General features: G+C 39.5%; 1 protein-coding gene across 1 annotated transcript in view; it reads left to right on the top strand.

Annotated features, from left to right (window-relative positions):
- Positions 1 to 19,063, top strand: part of LOC140197674 (ephrin type-A receptor 5-like) — a 319,085-nt gene that overhangs the window by 276,694 nt on the left and 23,328 nt on the right. Inside the window, exons 10-12 of the mRNA XM_072257973.1 lie at positions 9,468 to 9,593; positions 10,265 to 10,450; positions 16,861 to 16,922. Of these exons, the coding sequence (XP_072114074.1) occupies positions 9,468 to 9,593; positions 10,265 to 10,450; positions 16,861 to 16,922 (374 nt within the window). The remainder of the gene's footprint in view (positions 1 to 9,467; positions 9,594 to 10,264; positions 10,451 to 16,860; positions 16,923 to 19,063) is intronic.

Genomic DNA, 19,063 nt, shown 5'->3' on the forward strand with positions numbered 1-19,063 from the left:
TCTGACAACAAAATCCTAAACATCCTCATTCAGGCTGGTGTTTTCCTTCCTTCATGATCCAAGCCTCAGTTCTAATTAAGAGGTGCAATGCTTGTTTATATACCACCTTTATAAGTACTTTAAAGTTTAACTCCCTTAAAAAAGTTGTAGGGCACATGACCACCAATCTCTGCACAGCAAGCTCTCACAAACACAGATCTGACATTGGCTGAATACAGACGAGAGAATCTGCAGATGCTGAAAATCCAAGCAACACACACAAAATGCTGGAGGAACTCAGCAGGCCAGGCAGCATCAATGGAAAAAAGTAGACAGTCAACGTCGACTGTTAACTCTTTCCCATTGACTGAATAATCTACTTTTTCGTATTGTTGGTAAGGAACATGTGTAGGCTGGGGCACTTGTAATCGTTCCCTTGTTCTCCATCTGGATTTTCTCTAGAGAAGGCAGACAGTACTTCAATTTACTGTTGCTTATGAAGATGTCACCTCATGCCTTGCAGCACTCCCTCAGAACTCCACTGCAGTACCAGCCTAGATTCCTACTCTCAGCATGGCATGATGTATAGCATTTGATAAAGCAGAATTCACATATTGCTGTCTGTATAATATTCCTTATTTCAGATTTTCTCACACTTCACATAAGCATTGGCAAGAACATGCTTCAAGCTGCCCATCATGCAGCATTTTTGTTGTTTGATCTGCCCTTGTTCGAATGCCCTTCCAATGTGTGTTCTCCTTCAACCTTGGTTTATACTTACTACATTTAAAACCGAACTCGGACGTGTTAGCCCAGGCTTTTAATCATTAAACTGTCATTCTGACATCTGGCTTGCCAAATTGAAAATGAAGTATGTGATCTCTTAGTTGAATGTAAATTAACAACTTTTCAATAAATGTTGGTCCAATTACTAATAAAAGTTATCTCTGCATTTTTATATATCTTTTCCTGGATGCTTTGTACATTTGAATCTGTGTTTTCTGTGTTTCATCCTGACATTATTCAAACCCTGGCACAAAGACACACACACACACACACTTTCACAGATACAGGGACATGTGTGCACACATATATATACACACACACACACATACAGATGTGCATATGCACACATCTGTACAGGAGCTCAAACACATGTACACACACAGGCACAGACACATTAGCATATACACATACAAAGTGCTTTGCCAACCATTCATTCTCAGTGAAGTGGTACAATTTAGGTCACATGAATCTCAATGTTGATCCTGGACAAACAGTGTTGCATTGGCAGAGTGGGATAGTGCCTCAGTGAAGTGTTGAGATGGGTGAACTCAGCATTGACTCCAGATTCCATAAGTGTCAAATCAAAGACGGATAAGGTAACCCGCAGCTGGTTACCAATTATTATTCCTCTTGACTGATGAATTAGTATTCTAAAAGTGTTAATAGGTCCAAAGGGTTCTAAAACAAGAGGACATTGGTTTAAGATGAGAGGGAGGAGGTTTAAAGGGGTAAAACTTTCACACAAAGTGTAGATGGTATTTGGAATGAGAGGGTGGAGGCAGAAACAGTATCAGTGTTTAGGAGACATCTGGACAGATAGTTGAATGAGCAGGGCATAGAGGGATATGGAAATAATGCAGGCAAGTGGGATTAGTATAGAAAGGCATGATGTTCAGCACAGACACAGTTGGCTGAAGGGCCTGGTTTTGTGCTGTATTTAGAGACTGTGTCTCTAAAATAATGTCTGAACTACACTGCAGGTGTGAACTTTAGTGCGCTCAGTGGCATCACTAACACATAAGCTGATCGAATTCTGGCTTCTGGTAGATCAAGAGTAAACATGGGGGATATACAGAATGTATTTGGCCCCATTGGTGGAGGTGTACCTAACCAGGTCAAGTACTGAGAGGAAAGACATGCATTCCTTGGGGTGTTGGGGTCCCATCCTCATAGTGAAGATACTCTGTATAATGGGTGGCATCAACACTGTTAAATGGGATAGGTACAGGACAGATCAAAGCCAGGCGTTAAAGTGACATAGAGACATATCAGTAACACAGAATTATATTCCACTGCAATCTTCAGCCACATACTCTGACATATTTCCTACTATAGAGTTACTGTTAATCAGATGAGGTCCTACCCTGGTTCGATGAGGAATGTAAAAGATTACACTGAGAATGAAGTGTCAGACAAGTGAAGCTGCAACACGGAATGCTGTGCGTGCATGGCTGTGGAAGCACATTGCAAAGGTGACCCTGCAGCCACTGTAACAGGGTTGAGGATTAAAATTATCCAACCCTGTCACATTCTGCAACGTACAACAAACAGAATGCTGGAAGAACTCAGAAGGCCAAGCAGTGTCTGTGGAGGCAGGTCAACGTTTTATATTGAGACCCCACGTCAAGACCAAGAGAGCACAAGAAAGATTGCCAATGTGCAGCAGTACACATGGGTGAAACAAGAAGTGAGGGGGAATAATAGGCAGATGGACACAGGTGAGGGGAGGGGTTGGGAGGGATGAATGAGCAAGAGAAGAAAACTAGGTAAGTGTGTGGAAGGAGAGTACTGGGATGATTGGGGGGGGTGTGGGCTACCTAAATTCAACAATGTGCAACCTACAGCAAGAGAATAATTACTTATTCTGAGTGGTGTAGGTTTTGCTGATTGAACAAAATATATAGGTCAGGCTCCTCGTCCTCCTTGAATAGCACCATTCCCATCTACAACCTTTCCTGAGGCACATTATACAGAGTGCAGGTTTCATCATTTTGATCTTTTAATATGTTGTACCACCTTCATAGAAATTCAGCTCCAGAAGCTCTTTCAAATTGCTCGAACTGTGCACTTGCTCTTGCTGAATTTACATGGTCCATGAGAAGTTAGCAACCACCAAAAATGGAGAGCTTTGCCATCCCGTTCCAATTATTCCTCCTTGCTCCCATTTCACAAAAAGCACAAGTCCTGTATTCGGTCATTGCGTAAAAGTGTGACATATGGGCTTGTTCTCTGGGCATGTTCCCAACATATTGTATAGCCCTGTACACAGAGGGAATGTGGGAAGACTTGAGTACAGGATGTTACAAGCCAATATCTACAGCACAGTAATATTTACTGCAAGACAAGAGCATTTTACTGGGACACTCATGTCCTTAAACAGGTGGAAATCAACCAAAGAATGTTATCTAAGAATGTCAGCAGTAATTTGTGTTTGACCAAGTTAATTAATTTTGCTTTGAGCGAATTACATTGGGTAAACTTTGAGGAACTCATTTGAAATTGTATGTCTGGAATCTTACAAAGCACTTCAGGCAATTTCATGAAGATATTTGTGACAATTAAAGCTCACCTCTTTTGAAATTTAATTTCACCCCTACTTAGTGCTCTAATATGTACGGCATATGGCATCAACCTCCACTCACAGAAACATATGGTTGGGAAAAAAATCTACTCGTCCATCACTATGGTGCATTGCACCCACAACTACTGTCACGAGACACTTACAGTTCCCATCAGATACTGTAGGCAGAATTCACAACTGCCATGTCATAGCCTTGCTGATCCAGACACAATACCACAGGAGCTTGTGAAATGGCTCTTTCTGCCATTTGGGTGTGCTCCCGATGTACCTCCTCCAGCTACCACCTGGAATACTCTTTCAAGGACTGGCGCTCCCCAGGGCTCAGTGGTGAAAGTTACATTTCCTCAAGGAGCCTTTGATGCATTTTGTTTGTCCACCTGGAATTTGGTCCGCTGACAGAGTTTGAAATATTCTGCCTGTTTCAGGAGACTGGTGTGGGGGTATGGATGAAAAGGCCTGCCCACTATAGCCCAAGGCCTCAGTACAAGAAGAAGAAACTGACGTTGGTTTTTGTCATTCTGTTGAACATTGTGTCAGCATAACATTTATGTTGTACTGCTACAAAAATGCGACTCTTTGCTATTCCTGTAGCTCCCCAAGTTCCCTTCCCTTTTTGCAAACAAGGCAGCATCCATTCCAATGTGACTGTGCTCCCTACCATTATTTCCCTGGTCCTTGTTACTGGGTTCAAGCTTTCTCTGTTGGCTCCCACACTGCAGTGCAGAGGGCAAACTCCACTGCTCTCCATCCAGGATTCCTGTTCTTTGGAGCTGGAAATAATTATGTCTCGATGCAAATCACAGACAGATTAATCTTCAGGGGTTGATCTTGTTTCTCTTTGCTTCAGCATACTATTTATAGAATTTTTGGTCTCACCATTCTTATAATTGCAATTCAAGTTTACTTCATCAGTCCTTCACAATTACTTCCTTAAGTATTTTACTCCTGTTTTGTCTGACTTTTCCTGTTCTTAACATTTTAAATTTTCAATTGTTAGACCTGGTATTTGGAAATCATGTAAAAGTATATTGAATTTTCCAGAGGGCTTTGTAATGCCACTTTGGGCACAAATTAAAGTCATAGAGCATGGAAACAGCCCCTTCAGTCCACTGAGTTTCACCAGTCACCAACTTCAGAGAATTATTTTTTTTTTAATTTCCAATTTAAGTTACTCAACAACAATGTGGGATAGACCAGGAATAAATTTTACCATGGAAAGTTAAGAAAATATTGTTGATAAATAAAAACATAATGGGCTTATAATTTCAGTGTCTTCAGTAAGTATTAAAAAGGCCAAGTGAACACTCCAGCCTCAGCTTCTGAAAGCTAGATACTTGGAAATAATGCATCTGAATCTCAGAAGCAGAATTCAAAATTCATATGAGATTGCATATTTACTGCAGTTGATTAAGTTCTACCGTGCTCTTTTGTTTTGCTTTGAATATTATCTGGGCAGGTTGTGTTTGGTCAGGAAGCATGGTTCTAATCCTTCTCTCCACCTCCTAGACCTTATATTGATATTTTTGTGATCCTCCTCTTCATCTGAGATGATGGTGAAACTCATCCATGTTTCTGCCCTCTCTGGTCATGATAGTTCTAATGATCTCTATAAACTTTGCCTAACTAATAATGCTCTTAGAACAATGCATTCTATCATTTCAAGTCTCTTATGTATCATACTGCCAGCCTTGTATCTACCACATTCTAGAAGCCCATCAGACTCCCGAAACAAACACTATCCAGCCTCTGCTCTGGAATGAGATTCCCAGAGGTGTGAGATTCCCACTGACTCCTGAAAAAACATGGCTCACAGCCACTTAGAGTGGAGAAGGAACACTCAGGATAGCACTGAGATTTTCAAGGCTGCACATCAGAAGCACTTAGTGTAAGCGATAGAAGGAGCATTGTACCTCACCATCTACTCAGCTGCCAGGAACCTCTTCCCACTCTGGCCTTATTGGCCCCCTGGAAATTAGTAACCTGGGTGGAAGAAATCATTCTTCATCCTGAGGGGCTCCTTAAGAAGATGCAGATGACTCTCTAAGCTTGCTTCTATAAACCCTTTCACCTCTTCTACAGAGCACTTACTACAACTTGTCTCTATTACATTGTACATATGTTATTCACATATTATATCTTCTTTTGATCTGATTTTAATCTGATTATTTCCTTGTAAGCTGTCTCAGGGAATCCAAGGAATTGCATGAATGCAAGTTGTTGCCTTATATTGTGATGGTATTGGGTTTGCTTGCCGTGAAGTCCTAAACTCAAAGAAAGACCGTAAGCCCTGCCCAATATAAATAGCTATGGATACCCTCACTAAAAGGAGGTTATACTGTAGCTACCTACTCCTCAAAGACAAGATTACTTCTTTGTTTATCCTTTATGGTGAGTTTAGTTGCCTATTTGAGAGGTAGGACCCCCTTCCTACCAAGGAAGAGATACTTCCTGCTAACTAAGTAGTATAAACACAATTCATTTATTTTAGTGATACACATTTAAATCTAGACACAAATTGTAAAATATTTAAAACTTACAGAGGATTTCTATGTTATAAAAGTTTTCCAAATTACAAATGATTTCTAAAACAGAAAGGATTTCCAAAACGCAGGTACAGTTCCTATAACCTATAATTCCTAAAAAGGTATACCAACCAGTTTAAAACAAACTGATCATCTGTAGCAGAAATTGAAGGCTGAGCAATTTGGATTCTGGTTCACCCCATCTTTCTATCATCCTTGCTGTTCCTGGACCATTTCTAACAAGCTTAAATGCTCTCTTATATGTCTACAGTTTTTCGGCCACTTGGGTGACTTCACATGCATGTGATATATTTTTTTCAGATAGCTTTTTACACAAGCAGTCTAAAAGCTTCTGGACACAGAGTTCTCAGATGCCCACAATTAATGCTGTGATGCTGACTCTTTGAGTATATAAATCTTCCAACTATTAATAGATCAGCTATTTGATGTGCTAAGTGATAGTATCAATCTGGTCGGAGAACTTCCTTGAATTAAATAACTTAGCCAGCATTGGCTGGTTTGAAACAAGTCAATTAATAGAACCCCATTGTCTTACACTGCAACCAGCCACATGCTGTGGACCAGCATCCTGTGCCCTATAGACAGTGCTGTTTATTTACAAAGCTGTCCTTTTAACTTCAGGCTAATTATTGCAAGCCTTTTACATTAAGAACTGAAAAAAGAATATTGGCTGGAAGATTAACTTACTCAAGAAGAACTCTTTGATCTCTACAACTGTCAGCTGCCATGTTTGAAAGCTGAGTTTAGCAAAAAAAGGCAGCATGGCCCTGAACATTGAATATATATCACAATTTTGAAAACTAGTATTCAAGTAATGACAAAACACTGAACTATAATGAAAAAGATTTCCAACGTTTCAATAGAATAAGAATAAGAAGAGTCAGTGTGATAATGTGCAGAGAGTTGTTGCGGGAGGAAAACTTTTACGTCCTGGGTTTCCTAGGATCAAATTTCAAAGAACGAGACACAAACAAAACAAAGAATTCCAGCCGTAAAGAGTAGCAAAATAGATGGATGAAAAATAAATAATATAAAAATTGTAAGAGCAATTTGGGAGAAGCCAGAAAGTGTTAGATGGTTGCCTCTCTGACTGCAGGCTTGTGCCTACTGGAGTGTTGCAGGGATCAGTGCTGAGTCTATTGTTGTTTGTCAGCTATATCAACGATCTGGATGATAATGTGGTTAACTGGATCAACAAATTTATGGATGACACCAAGATTCGGGGTGTAGTGGACAGTGAGGAAGACTATCTAGGCTTGCAGAGGGATCTGGACCAGCTGGAAAATTGGGCTGAAAAATGGCGGATGGAATTTAATGCAGACAAGTGTGAAGAGTTGCACTTTGGAGAACCAATCAGGGTAGGTCTTACACAGTGAACGATAAGGCACTGAGTAGTGTGGTAGAGCAAATGGATCTGGGAATACAGATCCATAATTCCTTGAAAGTGGTGTCACAGGTAGATGGCGTCAGAAAAAAAGCTTTTGGAATATTGGCCTTCATTGATCAAAGTATTGTGTACAGAAGTTGGGATGTTACGTTGAAGTTGTATAAGACATTGGTGAGGCCTAATTTGGAGTATTGTGTTCAGTTTTGGTCAGATACCTATAGGAAAGATATAAATAGGACTGAAAGAATACAGAGAAAATATACAAGGATGCTACTGAGACCGGACAACCTAGTTAGGAAAGATTGAATAAGTTAGAATGTTATTCCCTGGAACTTAGAAGACTGAGGGGAGATTTGACAGAGATATACAAAATTATGAGGGTATAGATAGGGTATATGCAAGCAGGCTTTTTCCACTGCGGTTGGATGAGAGTAGGTTATAGATTAAGGGTGAAAGGAGAAATCTTTAAGGGGAATATGAGGGGAAATTTCTTCACTGGTGGTGAGAGTGTGGCATGGGATGCCAGGACAAGTCATGGATATGATTTTGATTTCAATGTTTAAGAGAAATTTGGATAGATACGTGGGATGGGAAGGATATGGAGGGCTGTGGAGCTTGATGGGACTAGGCATTTTAAATGGTTTGGTGTGGACTAGATGGGCCAAAGGGCCTGTTTCTGTCTGTAGTTTTCTATGTCTCTATTACCTGATGACTCTGATTCTACTGGAAACATTCTGTTGGTCAGTGAGCACCTGTGGAGAGAGAAACACAGTAAATGTTCCAAACTGCTGTCTTACAATCAGACCAGTTGTTTGGACATTGACATGAAAAATTCATTATGTTTTCATCTCCGCACATGCTTCCTGAATGGTGGGTATTTTCAGGATTTTGTCTTTATTTCCAATTCCTCAAATTCACAGTATTTTGTATATGGACAGTGTATATTTGACAGCTGTGTGTGGTCTCAATGGCTTTGCACCAGGGGATCTGTGACCTCAGCTCATGACAGGATGGAATTCCCATACTGACAAGATGGAGAAGAGCTTTCCGCAACTTTCCTCACTCAGTGTCCTAAATGTTTGCTAGGTGGAATCCCTATGTATCACCCAGCCTGCTCAGCTCTAAGAAAGCCTTTGAGAAAAACCTCTGTTACTAACTTGATCAATATTAGCCATAAGACCATGAGACCTTACGGCATAGGAGAAGGATTAATCCATTTTGCCTATCAAGTTTGCTCCACCATTCCGTCATGGTTGATTTATTTTCCCTCTCAACCCCTTTCTCCAGCCTTCTTCCAGTAATCTGTGATGCCCTGAGTAATCAAGAAACTATCAACCATCACTTTAAATATACCAAAGGACTTGGCCTCCACAGCCATCCATGGCAATGGATTCCACGATTCACCACCCTCGGGCTAAAGGGAGGTCTTACTATTCTGAGGCTGTGCCCTCTGGTCCTAGACGCCCCCACTATAGGAAACATCTTCTCCACATCCACTCTATCTAGTCCTTTAATATTTGATAGGTTTCAATGAAATCTTCCCTCATTCTTCTAAACTCCAGCAAGTATGGGCCCAGAACCATCAAATGCTCCTCATACGTTAAACCTTTAATTCCTGGGATCATTTTCTTGAACCTCCTCCAGACTCTCTACGATGCTAGCAGATCCTGTCTTAGATAAGGGCCCAAAACTATTCACAATTCTCCAAGTGCAGTCTGACCAATGCCTTATAAAGCCTCAACATTACATCCTTGGTTTGAGATTCCAATCTTGAAGTGATTGCTTACATTGCAATTGTCTTCCTTACCACTGACTCAACCTGCAAGTTAACCTTAATGGTGAAGATGTTTAGCACCAAAGGAACCTTGAGCCAATAACTGATTCTATATATCTGCAGTATTTCAGCATCAACACAGCAACTGGTTTTCTACAACCATTCCAGTTGTTCACAGTTCTGCGGGTGCAGATGAGGTGAAGCTCTATAAAGACTAATGGGCATTAAACAGTAGAAAACAATTCCCCACAACGTGAAGAGAAATCACTTACAATGAGTTCAGCTTTTCCACAAATACCAGTAGAAAATGTTGTAATTATATGATGCAGAAATTAAAAACACATCAATAAGTATCAACATTATGAGTAATAAAATTATATAGTATTAACATCTGCATTATTTATCTTTATCTAACAGTTAAATTACCAGGAATAAGAACATATATTGATCCTCATACCTATGAAGATCCAAGTCAAGCTGTTCATGAATTTGCCAAGGAAATCGATGCATCATGTATAACCATTGAAAGAGTCATTGGAGCAGGTGAGTTAGATGATTAAAACCGCAAACACGAGGAAATCTGCAGATGCTGGATGAAGCCACCTTCAGGTTGGAGGAACAACACCTTATATTCCGCCTGGGTAGCCTCCAACCTGATGGCATGAACATAGACTTCTCTAACTTCCATTAATGCCCCTCCTCTCCTTTGTACCCCATCCCTTATTTGTTTATTTATTTATTGATTGATTGATTTTCCCTTTTCTCTCTCTCTCTCTTTTTCTCCCTCTGTCCCTCTTACTATAACTCCTTGCCTGCTCTCCATCCTCTGGGCTCCTCTCCTCCTTTCTTTCTCCCTATAGGCCTCCTGTCCCATGATCCTCTCCCTTCTCCAACCTTGTATCACTTTTGCCAATCAACCTTCCAGCTCTGAGCACCATCACTCCCCCCCCCTGTCTTCTCCTATCATTTCGGATATCCCCCTCCCCCTCCCACTTTCAAATCTCTTACTATCTCTTCTTTCAGTTAGTCCCGATGAAGGGTCTCAGCCCAAAACGTTGACTGTACCTCTTCCTATAGATGCTGCCTGGCCTGCTGCGTTCACCAGCATTTTGTGTGTGTGTTAGATGATTAAAAACTCTGTTCCTTTGTTACATCCCATATATGTTAAATAGAGTTACTGTACTTAACATTGCAATATTTATGACCCATTTAAGGTGAATTTGGTGAAGTTTGTAGTGGTCGTCTGAAGTTACCTGGGAAAAGAGAGTTTCCAGTTGCCATCAAAACTCTGAAAGTTGGTTATATGGAGAAACAGCGCAGAGATTTTCTTGGTGAAGCAAGTATTATGGGACAGTTTGACCATCCAAACATCATCCACCTTGAAGGAGTAGTCACTAAAAGTAGGTAATTTTTGATACCTTTGCTCTCAAATGAATAAGTTGGATGCAGTACTAGGAAGATGTAGATTTGAAGCTGTTATTATTTCTAGAAACATAAATAATTAATCATTATTTTTTAAATCTATTTTTATTCAAGACTTTCATGTATTACTATAATATAATTAGGCATTTTGCAAATAGATGTCTATTAAAGTATTGGTTCTAAGTAACTATCCTTCTCTATATTGAATATGATATATTTGACAAAGCTGTCCAGTGTGTGAATGGTGAATACAGTAAAATACTAATTAGCATGCTCACACATGAACACGAGGAATTCTGCTGATGCTGGAAATTCAAGCAACACACATCAAAGTTGTTGGTGAACGCAGCAGGCCAGGCAGCATCTCTAGGAAGCGGCATAGCCGACAAAGGGTCTCAGCCTGAAAAGTCGGCTGTGCCTCTTCCTAGAGATGCTGCCTGGCCTGCTGCATTAATTAGCATGCTCATGTTGTGTAACTTCCAAAAGTCAAGTACTATAGCTACTGTACAAATGAATACACATACCTCATGCAATTTTCTTTCAATGTCCAAAAGGATTCTGATTAGATTTCTATTAGTTGTAAATGGTGTTATGAAACACCAGAGATGTTACTGTCAATCTGATTTAAGTATAGTTTTAGGAGGAGTATATTCTATGTCCTGAGACTTTTGTGAGTGCTTTTCATATCTTCACCTCAGCCAATCAGTTTTCCGCTATCCCACCTTGTTTACAATCATATTCCAGTTCTTACTTAGAGCAAGATCTTCACCTTTGCTAAAATTCTTTTCCTCTAGTTTTATTTCAATGGTTTCCTTTACCAGGCGGCCCTAAAAGCCTTTGGCCCGGCACAGTAGATTTGTGTTGTCGAAGTCGAACCTATGGCCTTTGCGAATGCAGTGTTCCACTACCACCGATTTATCCGGGTAACCCAAATGGACACACCCCCTTGTGCTCCTTGATGTGGGTTTCCACTGTGTGTCTCATCTTGCCAATATACACTGCTCTGCATTCACAAGGAATGCTGTAAACACCAGCCGACCTGAGTCCCAGGTCAGCTTTGACACGCTTAAGCTGTGACTTGTGCTTCCTTACCGGTTTGTGGATGGTACTAATATGATATTTCTTCAGGATCCTGGCGATCCTTCCAGAAACTATGGAAACATAGTGAAGACAGGTGGTAGCCATGGGTTCCTTCTTGTTGTTAGGTTTCCTGGTTCTTCTGTCAGCCCTTTTAAGGGCTCAATTAATTGGATTAATTTCCTTCACCTTGTAGCTATATATATATATGTTCTGTGAGGTGGGTTTTCCATAGTTTATACACAGAAGTGTAATGTAAGGTCATTGTTCCTGTTTACACAGCAGTATTCTGTGAGATAGTTGTCACAGATTAATGGGCAGAGTTCAACTCACAAGCTGCCCAGTAATTCCAAGGAGAACTGAGGTTTGTGTCTGCCTCTTCCACCAACCCAAGATTAACTTGCTTGACTATACATTCCATTGTGGGAGTCAGAGATGAGCTGCAGTTTGGGTACTGAGGCACATTACCATTTACTCTACTACTGAGTCCAACAGACGAGCACTAATGTGTCGGACAGAAACTCTGGCTGCACTTCATATCCAGGCCCCCATCTCTATGCACAGATTTGCTGAAGGAACCAGCACAACCCCATTCAATGACAGGTGGTACTGACCTGGTTTAATAAGGTAAATGGGTCTTGTTTGACTTTTATTTTATCTCTACATTTTTATTTCTGACACAATAAGATCATTTGTTTTACTTTATAAGTATCTGAACTACTTTTGAGTGCTGCTGATTATCAAAGATATTATTAGTCTTTGCTGGCACTGAGCGATCAAACTATCATCTGTGTGTTTGAGGGTGGGGCACCAAGTCCTGCCTTCTGAACACCAATCATCGCTCATGGCTTGCTCTGCATCAAGTGTGGAGATTCCAGTGGCGTATGTGAGCTCAAAAAGATCATCGTTATCTGGATAAAGTCAAGAAAAAGATTAGGATTAGAAAGGGCAGACAGAGCTGTGAATATTAAGTGCAGGAGGTGGGGTGCGAGGGGGTGGAAATAAAATATGATCCAGCCCAATTAAACTAAGTTCGTATTAACTATGCAATGCATTTTCAAAATCTTTTGAAATTCTGCAATGATGCTCAGTTCTTTATTTTGTTAAATGCAACTGACCATTGTTTGTAAAGTATTCCAGAAAAAAAATACACCCCGGGCGTATTTTTCCTTCTAAAAGATGTGGTGACAGGGAACTGAAAAATATGAAGGATTTTGAATATTTAAGTGTTTAGTAATAATGTGCAAATTATTGCAATTGTAAAAATAAAACCTGTCTGATTCAGTGCTAATAGCTTCAGCAAATGTAGTTTGTTAACTGACAATGTCACCTCAGTGACAGGTTCATTTCTCTTTCTGTAACTGAATTTTGATTTACTCTCAGAACATTACCATTGAGCCTGACACAGAAACAATACATTCCTGTCACGGTCTTTAAAACTAGCAATGGTTGCAGTGAACCTGTCATAATTTTCCTATCAAACATTTCTAGCTCTAATGTTCCACTAGTTTTGCTTTTAGACTCATTCTTGTTTGTCTGTAAAATGTTACAGCTATGTTGTTACTTATATAATCTTATTTAAAGGTAGTAATTTGATCTTTGTGGTCTTCACCATGTGAGTAGTGTAAACTGTAGAATATATTTCATTAATAAATAGCTGTGGTAAATGTTGCTCTTTCATAATTTATCAGAAATGAGCATTAAAATTTATCACTTCTTTCATGCCAGTCACCATAATCTGCAGTTTGTTGAACACTGATGTAAAAGTGACATGGATTTGAAAGTTTTACGAGTAAATAGGAACACATGTTATTGAACAAAGTAATTACCTGAAGTCTATGTATTATCATTATATACGTACATGTAACCCAGGAGTTTTACAGTATTAACAAGGAATATGCACTCTTGATAAAGATGAATCATTTTGTTATGTAACTCACATATACAGTTTTCATATTAATATCCCATTGTGTTCTTTTTAAAACCTATTCAATCAAATAGGGATTTAACGAAGTAAAGGACAAAACTATAATTGCAGCCAATTCATAACCTGTCAATCTGCAGTCATATTGACTTACAGTTTAACTCTTATGACAATCTTGCACTTCCTTTCAAATTTCTTCAACTTTTGACAGCACTGAGCATCTGAAATGTTATGGAACTAAATGTTGCATGGAACTGTAATATTTTTATACTGAAAATTTCTGGCCAATATATTTATAACCTGAAATTTATTCACTTTTCCATTTAAATTTATGCATTGCTATGGAGCCATTTATAATAAAACTACCGATGCAAACTTTTCACACTCTAGTTACGGTCTAATAACAGCAGTGTAGTGTCCCAGTTTTACAATTCCTGCTTCTATGGTCTGTCCATCTGTTTTCTTGAGCATTTATTTTTCTCACCTCCCAAATCCTCATACATTTTAAATTTACTTATCGATTGCATATAAGCATTATTTAAAATTAAGCACAAAATGCTTGACTTTAAAAAGACAAATGTGAGCTGCTCCCATAATTCCCAGGCTGATAATCTGGCTTCAGGTGAAGATTAGAGTTGGTTTTATATGAAACACCACACAGGGACTGAATTGTATGTACTTATATTTGCCTAAATAATCTGGGAAAATAATTGGTTTGGCCAAATTAATTTTTCATTGAAAGGTACTGCAAGTGATGTGGTAGTTATAGTGAAATATTGGAATAGATTTTCTGAATTAATAATCAAAGCACTGAGATAGCTCATCAGAACCATGGACTGAGATATTTTTGTCAAGATGCACTATAATTGTATGCCTCACTTTGGAAAATGCAATCATTTAGATTACTTGCATTACAGTCAATATCAAGAAGGAATCAGATTTGCACCATCATTTCATGATAAGGTATTTCAAGGTGTACCAGCCAGTTTGGGACTTGAGACACTCACTGGCAAGGTTGGGAAGATGGAGCAGATACTCTGCCTGAATAGCAACCAAGTTTTTGCTCCTAGATGAACTCAGTGCCTCTTATGCTCACATTTACTGACAGATCATGGAAGCACCTTTATGAACACCCCAAAGTCCCCCACGGCCAACCTAGTGATCTCAACCTCTGAGGCCAATGTGACAGCATCCTTCAGAAGGGTGAACCCATGGAAGGCATCTGGCTCAGATAATGTACCTGACTGAGTACTGAAGGCCTGTGCTAATCAACTGGCAGGAGCGTTTATGGATATCTTCAACCTCTTGCTTCAGCAGTCTGAGGTACTGGAGAACATGAAAACCTACTTCAATTACTATTATCTAGTAGCACTTACATCCACCATGATGAAGCTCTTCGAGAGGTTGAAAATGAAGCATACATACTCATGCCTGAGGGGTGACCGAATTGTCTACTGTCACAACAGGTCAACAGCAGATGCCCTTTTATTTGCTGTTACCTCAGCTCCAGAACACTGGGACAATGAAGATGCATATGTCAGGATGCTCTTCACTGATTACAGCTCAGCATTGAATACTATCATCTCCTCAAAACTAAGCTCCAAGACCTGGGCTTCGGTACCTCCATATATAACTGGATCTTTGATTTCCTCACTGAAAGGCCCCAGCTAATACAGATTGGTAACAAGATCTCCTCCATCAGCACAGGTGCACAGGATCTGTGCTTAGCCCTTACTCTACTCACTTTGTACTTACGATTGTGTGGCAAAGTGCAGCTCCAATGCCATATTTAATTTTGCTGACAATACTTTTTGGCTGAATCAAAGGTTCAAAGCTAATCTGCATAAAGGAGGGAGGCTGAAAATCTGGGTGAGTGGTGCCACAAAAACAACCTCTCACTCAATGTCAGCAAAACTAAAGAACTAATTATTGACTGGAGAAGAAAGAAGCCAGATGTCTATGAACCAGTCCTCATTAGAGGAGTGGAGGCGGAGAGGGTTAGTAGCCCTAAATTCCTTGGTGTTAAGGTATCAAAGGTCTTTATGGGGAACAGCACATAAATGTCATCGCAAAGAAGGCACAACTGCACCTCTACTTTCTTAGAAGTTTACATAGCTCTGGCTTGTCACTAAAATCTTTGATAAACTTCTATAGGTGTTCAGTGGAAAGTACCCTAACTGGTTGTATCATGGCCTGGTACAAAAACAAGAATGCCCAGGATTGGAAAAGTCTATGGAAAGTGGTGGATGCAGCCCAGTCCGTCACAGGCAAAGCCCTCCCCACCAATGAGCTCATTTACATGGAGTGCTGCAACAAAAAGCAGAATCTATCATCAAGGTGCTGCACCATCCCGGCCATGCTCACTTCTCACTGCTACCGTCGGTACAGAAGCCTTTGGTCCCTCACTACTAGGTTCAGGAACAGTTATTACCCTACAACCATCAGGCTCCTAAACTAGTGTGGATAACTTCACCCACCATGACTCCAAACTGTTTCTATAATCTACAGACTCACTTACAAGGACACTTTATAACTCATGTTCTCAGTATTTTCTTTGCACAACATTTGTTTATCAGTCTTTGTCTGTTCATGTAGCTTTCCCATAAAACTCTATTGCATTTCTTTTTTCCCCGTAAATGCTGCAAGAAAATGAATATCGATGTCATACTGTTATAGTCACATGTATCTACTCTGATCATAAATTTAATTTGAACTTTTGAACTTTGATCTTTGGAGGAACACTTTACTGGACAACTTTTTTAACAAACCATCAATCACAAGGTCATTTTCAAAATCTGTGTTTGCAATTATTCAACTATCAAAACCTCTGCTTTGCTAAACCATTACACTAAACTGTTGCAGGTTCATTGAGTCAACAATTAACTCTGTAATGAGGTTGCACTCTGAAATCCAATCACCATATAAACAAATAACTTGAGGAAATAGAAAAGGGCACCCCCTCAGGTGTTTGCTTATCCTCTTTGGTTAACCTTAGTAAATCAAGTAAATGGTGAACAGAAAGCTTGTGGACACAAACAGTTATAGTCACAGATATTTCCTAATTTAGTGCATGTTATTAACAATTATGGGATTACCTGAAAGACCTGTTGGATTTTAAAATATATTTCAATCATGATTATGCCTTGCATTATACTTGTCATGATTATACTCATTGGAAATTATAGAGCAGATTTATTATCATGAACACGCTCACATGGGGTACATTCTAGAAACATGATTTTCTATAAATTAAAATGCATACAGGTAAATTTGTGACCTGCATATCGACAGCTTCTCAATATTAGTCCCTTGAAACTGCAAATTTTGCATGCTTAATATTCCTGCAGCAACTTGAATAAATAATTTCCTTTTCATATTTATTTCAAGGTAAACCAGTTATGATAGTCACAGAATATATGGAGAATGGGTCTCTTGATACTTTTTTAAAGGTAAGTTTTTCACACTTAAGAAATTATTTATGAACCAATTGGCTATTTATTAGTTTAAACATCTCCTATTCAATTATTAATGGATTAATATAAGATGCAATTTCAAAACATACTCATGGTTTACCGGTTTAAAAATCAATCCACTCCACATTAATTATGTGGGTTAGTTCTTCAAAAATGGGACTATTTCATTGCACTTCTGGTTTTCTGGTCCATGTTATTAATAACTATAAAATTAACATGAGTGTAAATCTGCAGCATTGGCCTTAGCTCCCTATTGTTTATATTGCTCCACCACCCTATCCCATGAGTCTCTGCAGTGTACATAACTTTAAGACTAATTTTTAAATTGCTTCAGGAAAGTACAAGATCAGCAAAATACAAGATTCAAAAAGAAGCTATTGAAATAATCTTGTATCATAAATTACTTCACCTGATATGGGTCCAATGAAAGTATTGTAATTCTTGCAAAGCACAATTCAAAGCATGTCTGCTATCTAATTCCCCGTACAGGAAAGGCTTAGCAGAACATGTTGAAAAATGGCAAGCATTTCATGAATTTCAAGCCTGTTAAATCAATGTAATACCAAAGGACACTGTTTTGTCCCACCACCAACCCTTACACTGAGTCACAACTACTTAGGTTCTTCTGGTTTGTTTGGATATGGGATCATGTCGTAAAGTCACAGTGATGTGCACAATGGAGGAGCTGGAGTCTGATGATGTGCTAAACTGTATCAAAGACTGAGAAAGTGAAGGAGTACTGGTGCACCATAGCATGCCAGAGAATGTAGCCAACGTGAAACTAAGGTAACTTCACATCATTTTTCCAGATGTGTCAGGTCCTTGAGATAAAGGTATGCAGCTCCTTTGCCCAGTCTAGTTCAGATGACAAGGTGTTTGAACTTTAAAGGCATTTTAATTGGATGAATTAAATGAGAATTCTGGCCTTCAGGGAAGCTGTGGGCTTGTTTGCCAGAGGGAAGTGTATTCTGTGGAGATAAGGAAGTGTGCAAACTGAATGAGGTTGAAGGTAAGGGTGGCTGGTTTAGCTGAGGAACAGGGCTAAGGAATATGATGGACAGGCAGAGTGGGAGAGATAAAAGAGGACAGAACACCTTGAACTGTGACTGATACATCTCTAAACTGAGCAATGAAAAGATCAGATACGTAGAAGAATAAATGTTGAATTAAATTTTCATCTCAATTCATGTGCTCGAAAACCACCTGTCATCTAGTTTGACCTGAACTCAGAACTAAAGATCTGTTTGTTGTGAAGAGTGAAATTGATTAACATTGCTTAGAACAGATCATTGTCAATGAAAACTTTACTTAGTTCCCATAAGAAGCCATCCCCAGGCCATACAGGAAATAGGGCACTAAGGATGCAACTTCAATGTTTGGAAATTTTCTTTCAGGCATCCATCACATTGTCTTCTTTCCTCTTCTTAGTGATTGGACTGTTCCTGTCTACAACAGAAATTATGAAGTCTGTAGACGTGATAACTTTTCATATGTCTTTTTTCTGGGGATATTGTGATCTTCCTTGACGTACGTGCATGTGTATTTGTTTATTTGTTGGGGGGGGCAGGGGTTAAGCAGTTCTCATATAACAACCTATGCTGTCTCTGGAGCAAATGGGAATCTGGTCTGCTGGAAAGGTCTCCAATGAGAATGATAGAGAGAAACCCCCAGTGGCGGCGCCAGAGATTTTTTCTTGTTGGTGCTACGGAGGGGCAAAATGATTCAGTGATGGTGCTGAGGGATGCACTGTATGGTAATATGTATTCGCAAGGCCAGACGCGAGGCGTTAAAGAGTCAGTTTCAAGTAGTATCTGCCTACTATAAATGCCTCCGTTGATTCACAAGCAACAGCAATTGATAGATCTAATATAGAAGTGAACTGTTACAGTGTCAATGGTGTCAGAGACAACCTGGGCTACATGGAGCATAAACAAAAAAAACAAACAGAGCATCCGAGCAACAGTGGACAACGTGATTCATGCACCAATTCCACAATCAGCGTCAAATGCGTGCATTTCAACTGAAAAACACAAAGCGAACCCACTGCTATTTGCATTACATAGACAGCAATGCCAAAAGATACACCGTTATTAAAGTCAAATAAGGCAAACAACAGA

This window comes from Mobula birostris, chromosome 5 (genome assembly GCF_030028105.1).
Source record: "Mobula birostris isolate sMobBir1 chromosome 5, sMobBir1.hap1, whole genome shotgun sequence".
NCBI lineage: Eukaryota > Metazoa > Chordata > Chondrichthyes > Myliobatiformes > Myliobatidae > Mobula > Mobula birostris.